The 8,585-nt window shown below is 55.9% G+C and overlaps 2 protein-coding genes across 2 annotated transcripts; both read left to right on the plus strand.

Moving 5' to 3' along the window:
• Nucleotides 1-1,865: 1,865 nt before the first annotated feature.
• BESB_018060 (peptidyl-prolyl cis-trans isomerase, cyclophilin-type domain-containing protein) lies at nt 1,866-6,336 on the plus strand (the record flags this gene model as incomplete). Its single annotated transcript, XM_029360521.1, has 8 exons — nt 1,866-1,990; nt 2,427-2,740; nt 3,169-3,261; nt 3,625-3,895; nt 4,233-4,355; nt 4,945-5,073; nt 5,380-5,648; nt 6,254-6,336. The coding sequence occupies 8 exons, from the start codon at nt 1,866-1,868 to the stop codon at nt 6,334-6,336; spliced, it is 1,407 nt and encodes a 468-aa protein (XP_029216497.1).
• A 47-nt stretch (nt 6,337-6,383) lies between these two features.
• On the plus strand, nt 6,384-7,506 carry BESB_018070 (uncharacterized protein; the record flags this gene model as incomplete). The annotated part of the gene is made up of 2 exons (XM_029360522.1): nt 6,384-6,434; nt 7,060-7,506. The coding sequence occupies 2 exons, from the start codon at nt 6,384-6,386 to the stop codon at nt 7,504-7,506; spliced, it is 498 nt and encodes a 165-aa protein (XP_029216498.1).
• Between the last annotated feature and the right edge of the window lie 1,079 nt (nt 7,507-8,585).

Genomic DNA, 8,585 nt, shown 5'->3' on the forward strand with positions numbered 1-8,585 from the left:
CGGGGGGGCCAAGTGTTCGGGCGAGGAAGTGGTACTCTGCGGGAAAATACCGTTGAATCGTCAAGCCAAGCCGGCGAGGAACTCAATACAGCGGCGTGAACGAAGAAAAACCGGAATTACTCATTCGAGGCTCTGGATCACGATGCACGCAGCGACGCGGACGCGGGAGCGGAGATACGGGCGGCGCGCGATGTGCCTCGATGCTCTGCGGTGGGACGATACGGCGGCAAAAAATGAGAAAAGCACCGAATGGCGGTAACCAGTTGGCAAGTCAGGCGGAATCAGGCTCACCCCGTGGAATAGCTTTGTTTTCGTGTTTTGCTCTGTGGAAAGGCGTGCGCTTTCGATATTGTGAACAGGCGTCGGAGCACAATCTCCTGGCGCGCAACTAGCTGGGCGGGCGGAAGCGACGAGGGAGACGAGGCGGCTTTGCAGCGGAACCCTGCTGCTCGAATCCAACAGGGATGAAGGAGCAGTATTTCGTTCGGAACAGCAATAAGAGACTCGATGCAAGGAACAGTTGTGAAAGATGTCAAGGGTTTCGTTCCTCTAAGGAAGTAAGACAGCGCCTGGGGCTGGCCACGTCCCGATACTCAGCTGTACGTACACTCCGGCACATACACCTTACGGTTTAGCAGGTCGAGTAAAACCAGTGCTGTTCATCGACATGACTTCCCGCTGCATGCGGGGGAAAGGCGGGCCAGCGCGTCCAGCGGCCTGCCTCGTCGGCTGGTTCGCTGAGAGTCAAACCGCGACGTCAGATCCGAGGTGGCATACAACGGATGGCATTTAGACGGCGCATTGCCTTTCGCTTGTGGCAGCCGGGGCGACTGCCGTCATATGTTTGCGTCGAGCGCAACTCAAGTGCGTCTGCTTCTCCAGTTATCTAGTCTCGTCTCGGGACTCTGCCTCCGTCACACTTTGCGAGAAGAGAGGTGTCTCGCGGAGAAAGATGTTAGATTGACTGAAGGCCGCTGTTATCCCATCGTATCTGCCGTAGTACCCGAGAGTATACTTGTATTTTGTTCTGTGCGTCAGCTTTTGTTTGAGATGCCAGCAATATCTGTGTATTTCCCCCAGTGCCCTGGCCTCCTACTCAAGAGCCTGCCGTCCGTCTACACAACTTTGTTCGCGCTGTCGTATTTTTTCCAGTGTTCCTCCCATCTTCAGTACAACCATCGTTTTTTCCTGTATTTTGTCTTGTCTTCGGGGCGGACGAAGTCCTTTTCTGCAACTTTCGCACCGCGGACCCTGCTCTGTCTTGACGCTACGCGCTCGCCAACGGACGTGCCCGCCTTCCCTCTGGCCGCGCACATTTTTCTGATTTTTCTCAGCCTTTATCCTCCGCTGTCTTCTTTCTTTGCACCTGTGTCTTATTCGCCTGGTGCGGTAGGCTTGAGTGCAGAGCCAGGCAGCACAACAGGCGGCGCGTGCGCAGCGAGCCGTTTCGAGGGTGGGTCCTTGCTGCTTTCTCATCATAGAAGCTTCCAAGGTCGATTTATTTCGCCCAAAAAAAGCTGAGGAAAACGCACTGCGTGGTTTTGCATGCGCAAAGGGTGATCCGCCGAGCGTCTGCGCATCGCTCTGAGTGAGCGGAGTAGGGGAAGCCGGCCGCGTGTTTCTGAGCTTCATCGGCGTCTTCGCTGCTTTGGCGAAGCAGACGAAGCGAAGGCTCCTTCGCAGGGACGCGACCAGCCGTTCGGGTTTCCTGCAGGCCGGACCTCCCTGTCAAAGTGCTGCATCTGCGTTCCTTTTTCCTTTCGCACGCGCGTCGTGTTCTTCGTGTTCTCTGCAATCGTCTCGCCTCGTTGTCTCGTCTTCTTCCTTTCCGTCTTCTGCGCATCTTTCTCTCCCTCTGAGTCACCATGGGGAAGCACAAGCACTCGAAAGACAAGCTCTACGTGGTGCAGAGCGAGTATGCGGCTGACTGGGGCGGCTACAAGGCGAAGGCGCTGCAGCTGCCCTACAAGGCACTCCCCTTCTACTGCTGGTAGGCTCACGTCCCGAGCGTGTCGCTCTGCATGAACCACCTTCGATTCACGTGTTCTGCTTCCTCTTTCCCCTCGATTTCCCGTGTCTTTTTCTCCTTCTGTCCTCCTTGGCTGACCTCCCAGCGTGTCTCCCCATGTCCCTCTGAAGGCGCGTGTGGATGCCGAGAAGGAAGGGGAGGCCGCGGTGCATTGCCTTCCTTGTGTCACGTGGGTTGAATGCCTCAGCTTGGGTGCAGTCTCCGAGGAGAGTACCTCTCTGCCTTTCGTCTTGGTGCCATGTGTCTCGCGTGCGCGTGTGTCGTGTGACTTGCGTAGGAACGCGGATGCTGCCGCGTTGCATTCTTGTTTGTGGTGACAACGCCGACGCGCGTCGGTTTTTTCGTTCTCTCCGTTGCGTCTCTACGTGTTGGGGGGTGCGACTCCGCTGTGCCGCAGCGGCCTCTCCCTGAGGCCTTTTGAGGACGCTGTCTGCACTGCTGAGGGCGTCGTGTTTGATCCCGCGAACATTCTGCCGTACATCAAGCGCTACCGGCGAAATCCTGTGAACGGCAAGCCGCTCGCGGCTGGCGACCTCGTGCCTCTCAAGTTCCACAAAAACGACGAAGGCAAGTTCCACTGCCCCGTGACGTACAAAGTCTTCAACCAACACACGCACATCGTCGCAAACCGCAAGTCGGGTCACGTCTACAGCTACGAGGCCATCGAGAACCTGTGCAAGAAAGCAAAAAACTGGAACGACCTCCTCACCGGTGAGTTCAAGCTATGCCTCTATCCCAGGCAGATGCTCAACGAATTCCGTGCGCGCGGAGGCCCTGTCGATGCGCCGGACAGCACCGCAGGGCCGGCGGCCGCCAAAGGCCTTGGGGACAAGGCCAGAGCCGATCGCGAGAAGAGAGCAGAGAGAGGAGGGGGGGAGGGGTGGGATAGAGGGCGACGGGTAGGGCGCCAGTCACTCTGCTGGCGCGGGACTCGAGAGTGCGCTGCCCGGGCCGGTGCGAGGGGGGTCGAGCACGGGCATGAGCGCCGTGCATGCGAGATCTGTCTCGCTTTCCTGACTTCCTCTGTCGTGTTTCGTTGGATAATGGGGGCGAGAGCGTCGGTCCTCGAGGCTGTTCGTTTCTTGTCTTTCTCACCTTCATAACCGCGCGTGAAGCGTGGGTGGCGGCTGCGTGTGCAGGCGAGCCCTTCTCGCACTCAGACATCATCCACATCCAGAACCCCGCAGACGCCAAGACGCGCTACATCGAGGGATTTTACCACGTGCGCGAAGGTAGGCCCCGTTCGCATGCCCAAAGAGGTGCCTTGTGCGCCGCGGGAAGCCGTCCCCCCACCCGAGGTGGTAATCTTTGGCGGGGATGTGCGTGCGCGCGCAGCTCTCGGGGAGAGGAGGAGACGCTGCGCCTCGCATGGGTCGAAATCGGCGAAGGCCCTTCTGTTGGCTCGTGGGGTTGTTCGCCGGCGTGCGACTTCGCACCCCAAATTGCCAAACAGTCTGCGTGGGCGTTCGCGGGCCTGCCGAGCGGGGGCGTGGGTCTGCGGGGAGTCGAGCCCCTTTTCGGGGGGGCCGTTGGTCGTCTGCGTCGCCCTTCGGATGTCAGAGTGTGCGCGCGGCGTGGATGCTTTGCGTGTGCAGGGCAGGATGCCGAGGTGGCGGCCAAGGGCGTGCCGGCGGAGAAGGACAGCATGAAGCCCGCGACGAAGAAGACGGAGTGGATGGAGCGGATTCTCGCAGAGGCCGGCGAGAAGGAGGAGGCGCGGAAGGCTGCGCACAACAAGCTCATCCCCAACATGTATGCGGACGGGCAAGGCGAGACTGCAAAGGCGGCGGACGCGACAAACGTGGGCTCAGACGCGCCTCAAGCCGCCAAAATAGAGGAAAAACACAGCATCTACACTACGCACAGGTAACGCGGCCGCTTGGAGAGAGCGAGTAGATAATTCTGAAGCCCCCCTCCTTCCTGCCTTGATATGCTTATATATCACTATATATATATATATATATATGATTATATGCATTTTTGTATCTACATTTGTACATGCTGTATTGGAGATCTTCCTGTGTCTCATCAACGAAGAAGGCTCAGAACATGTGATCGACTCAAAGCACGTGCGACAGCCGGTGCTTGATCCTCTTTGCTGCTGTCGTCCTCAATCGACCTCCTCGATGTACTTGATCTGTTCACCTCTGTGCCAGCCTCCGTGCCGCTGCAACGACTTCCCTTTTTCCGATTTTTTCTTCAGAATGGCGGCGGGCTTTACGTCGACGATTGTTCAAGGCAGCTCGAAGCAGGAGTACCGCGAACTGACAGAGCGGGAACGCATGCAGCCCTTCTACGACAGATGCAGAAACCTCAAGAAAAAGGGGTGAGAAGTGTTTCAATTATAGCGCAGAGTCGAAACACTGCAAGCATTCGGCGTTTACTTCGTGCTGCAGAGTGCATTTAGCTCCGCAAGTCGTCTCTGTCACATGCGGTTATGCTGCGCTCCGGTTCAGCATATATATACATATATAGTGAATGAGTAGGTTTGTATTTATGTATGTATATATATACATATATGTTTCTGTAGGAGCACGTGTGTGTCTTTCGAGGATGAGATGCGTATTTGCACGCGTTGCACGCGTGCGTCAGACCCGTTTGGATTGAGCTGCCGATGTAGCGAGAAAAGTTTTCTCCCTGCTTTAAGCAGCGCAGGACACACACCCAAAACGGTTTCTGATGCATTCAGAGGTGACCACATCGTGTTTGTGATCAGACGGGTCTGGTGGCTACATGTCTCACCTGTGTAGGCATTCGTCTTCCACTAGACATGTTTCAAGCAGTGAATAGGGAAGCCGCTTTGCAGCAACTTGCGACATAACTTCGAGTGATGCACCCGTGCTGTGGCGTTTCCAGCACGCACGTGCCGACGGAAGACGTCGTCTTTCTTTTTCCCTACCGGTTTTTCTTTTCAGATACGTCCGCATCGTCACGACGCAGGGGAACCTGAACCTTGAGCTGCACGCCGACATGGCGCCGCGGGCCTGCGACAGTTTCCTCCGGCACTGCGCCTCGAAGTACTACGAAGACACGATCTTCCATCGGTAGGTGTGGTCTCCGTTCTGTCGTTTTTTTCCCAGTGCAGGTCCTAAGATCCGTAAAAGAGTAACAGGCTGCGTATCCACAGTAGACCAAACAAAGTAGTGAGGTCTTTTTCCAACCTCGATAGGTAGGGGATTGTCGCAGCAAACAGGTGTGCCACCCTGTCTCTCGTCGTAGTTCTTGTCTGCTCCTTCCATTTCGCTCGTCGCGCTTTGCAGCGGCTTTTTGTCCTCCACAGAGTCCCCGCGCGTCTTTATTTGCGGAAATTTCTTGTCTGCGAGTGAACCGTTTTGCTCTCGGATGTGCAGCTGCATTCGCAACTTCATGATTCAAGGCGGACGGGCAGAACTTCGCGAACCGTCCACGAAGGCGGGTCGGAATGTCAGTTCGCGCTCCATCAGCGGTTTCCCAGGCGGCGCGCCCTTCGAAAACGAGTTCGACTCGCGCCTTGTTCATCAAGGCATTGGCGTGGTCGCCATGGCCAACGACGGCAGCAAGCGCTCAAATCTGTCAGAGTTCTTCATCACTTTCAAGTCGTGTGAGCACCTCAACAACAAGCATACCATCTTCGGAAGAGGTACGTTTCCCGCTCGAATCGATCCTGCCGCGCCTCTCGGTGTGCCGTTGCACCCCGTCTTTGCTTTTTTCTGTTTCGGTGGCTCCCCGGCCACCTCTTTTTAAACGCCTCCGCGCGAGGAAGGAGTTTCTTTTTGCAGAATCTCGACGAATTCCCGGGTTTACAGGTGGGTTTGGCGTCGGAGGCATGCGTGTGGCTCGTTGCGCGTTTCCAGGATTATTTGTGAACGACTCAAACCTTCGCATTGGACTCTGGCGAGATGTATCGTTCTAATTCAGTGCTGTTTCGCGCATCATCCTCAGGCCTCGTGCTGCGGGGGACTGCCTTCTGGTCCGCGGCGTCTGCGCGGTGCCTCCGGTACATTTCCTCGCAAATCTAATTCTCGTTTTTTTGCATCCGAAACTCTCCAGTGTGGCAGCGTTTCGCTCGGCGGGGGACGCCGGCAGGGCAGAAGGCGTCTCAATTTGGCGTTTGCACGTGAGAGCCGAGCTGAGACGTGTAAGGCAATCCCATGGGGTGTCGCGTCGTGCGTGGTACGCGACTTTGCTCGGGTGTTTTTGATTTGTTTCTTTGATTGCGTTTCTCTTTCTGCGGTTTCTGGCCAGTGGTCGGAGGCTTGGACGTGCTGCGGCGCTGGGAGAACTTGGAGACTGACAAGAAGGACAAGCCCCTCAACCCCCGAAGGTGAAGGAAATCATCGTGTTCAAGAACCCGTTCGAGGACGCGAAGAAAGAGATGGAAGATGAGAAGCGCGAAGTAGAGGAAAAAGAGAAGAAGAAGCTCGAGGTAAGTCGTCCGGAGTGCGCCGCGTCCATCGCGATGCCATCGCGGCCGCCGAAGTCTCAAACGAGCGGGAAGAGAGACGACAAAGCGCGGGAGACAGATAGCTGCCAGGCTGACGGCTCTGCCGTTTGCGAGATGGATCTGTGAAGCTCGTTTACGGCGGGATACTGTGTGGACGGCACTTTGCTTTTTGGGTCGAACCCCGAGGCTGGTGGATTCCGTGCGTGGCCCGTAGGGGAAGCGCCCTTGCACATTGGAAGGCTGTGTCATTCATTCAATCATTCACTCAGGAGTCTTATACTCAGTCGTGAATTCAGCTATTCCAGAGTGCCAGCGAAGGTCTTCTCAGCCTTTCCAAGCACGCGCGTGCTCTGTAGGCAGTCCGACTTGTGAATCGCGCACGCGTATACGTACACACACGTAAATATACATATATTCCTATATACATATATATATATATATATATATATATATATATATATATATATATATATGTATATTATGTATAGAGACGTGCGATTGTGGATCTCTAGCTGTGCGTTTAGCGCTAGAGGCGATCTGGTTTCGTGTGAGTTCAGTGGCCCGTCGGTGTCGTGTCTGCCGGTCGCTGCTGCGTTCGTGCCTTCAGAACGCGATGAAGCCTTGGTTCAATAACCGCGACGCGCTCGACGGGACTGTGTCGCACCCCGAACGTCACTCCAGCGCCGTGGGTAAGTACCTGCCCGCAACCCTTTTGGCGCAGAACAAGAAACTCGACAAGCCCGCGGCGAGTGCCGCTGGCAGCGCATGTCCGTCGCCGCCTGCGCGCACGAATCCACTGGCAAAGAGCGAGTCGGCGACTGAGGCTGACGGTGGGGCGAGTGACGTTTCGGGCGCGAAAGGCGAGAAGAAACGCACAGCGGAGGCCGCGGGCCTCGCGCCGGCGACCGCACTGACGACGGCTTTGAAAATCGGCGAGGAGAGACAGGCCACTCACCAAAAACTGGAGGGCAAGGGCCGCAGCCTCCTCGAGTACGCAACTGTGCCGCAGAAGGTGAAAGTCTCCCGCAAGGCGTTCGATTTTTCCAGCTGGTAAACAAGGACACCTTCACAGCGCGGTCAGCGTGGGTGGATCTGCAGGCGAGAAAAGGTCGCCCCTCTGGCGTGCTTGCGTGGGTGCGGCCGTTGTATGTACACCGGAAGGGGAAGTTGAGAATTGGGGTGTACGTACACGCCAGCAGGATAGCGGAACGTGAGGCCTGTTGGAATGGATTTTAAGTGTGGTGTAAGGGATTCGTGTTCACTTTTGAAGGAAAGTGCTCTTGTCTTTCCACGTTGTCTGTTTTTTCGGCACCTCTATTGGGGTCTTCGGGATCGCTTGTGAACGTTGTGTTTGTTTCAGTTTTGGCACTCGCTCTGGGGAACTCCTCTCTGTCTCTGACTGGATTGTCGCTTGAGTTTCTGAATTCGAGCGCATCCTGTCATTTCACACTGTACACTTTAGTATCTGGTAACACAGAAATTCCCTGGGAACTCAAGTCGGAGGACTTTACGTTTCTCGCAACACTGAACTACCACGCACTGGCGGTGTAGCGGCGGCTACTGCAAAATGGCCACTACTTTTTCTTCACTGGCGCGCTGCGTTTTCTGCAGTGGTAATCCACCAGGAATTGCCGATCCTGCGTGTGTGGGGAGAGTGATCCCCGGTTGGGCGGAAGACAGGAAAAAGCAGCCGCGCACGTGCCATGTTGGCGTATCAGCCCTTCCGCATAGAGGGACGTTTTCAAGCAGAAGAAAGTCGGTAATTTTGTGTGCACGTGCGCCCATTTTCACATTTAGGCATTTGGGTAACGCAATTCAGCGGGCCTCGATTGACGTCCTTATGCCTTGCGTACTGCGCTGCATTCCCGCGCCTCCTGCACCGAGTTCTTAGTCTGCAAATGAGCCTGAGGCAGCATGCCTTGCTCACTCCAGGTCTACGGCTACCTACGCGTAATGCCTCTGTTTCGCTGTTACGTCGCTTCTTGTTTAACGCACTCCTTCGATAGCGTGCTACAAAACCAAGCTCGGCGTTCGCCGAGCTTGGTTTTCTAGACTTTTAGTGGAGCGATACAAAGCTCGCGACGCCGAAAACTGTTCAGAAATAAAGTGGGAAGGAACGCACTAGCTCTTCAG

This window comes from Besnoitia besnoiti, chromosome X, assembly GCF_002563875.1.
Source record: "Besnoitia besnoiti strain Bb-Ger1 chromosome X, whole genome shotgun sequence".
NCBI classification, from domain to species: Eukaryota; Apicomplexa; class Conoidasida; order Eucoccidiorida; family Sarcocystidae; genus Besnoitia; species Besnoitia besnoiti.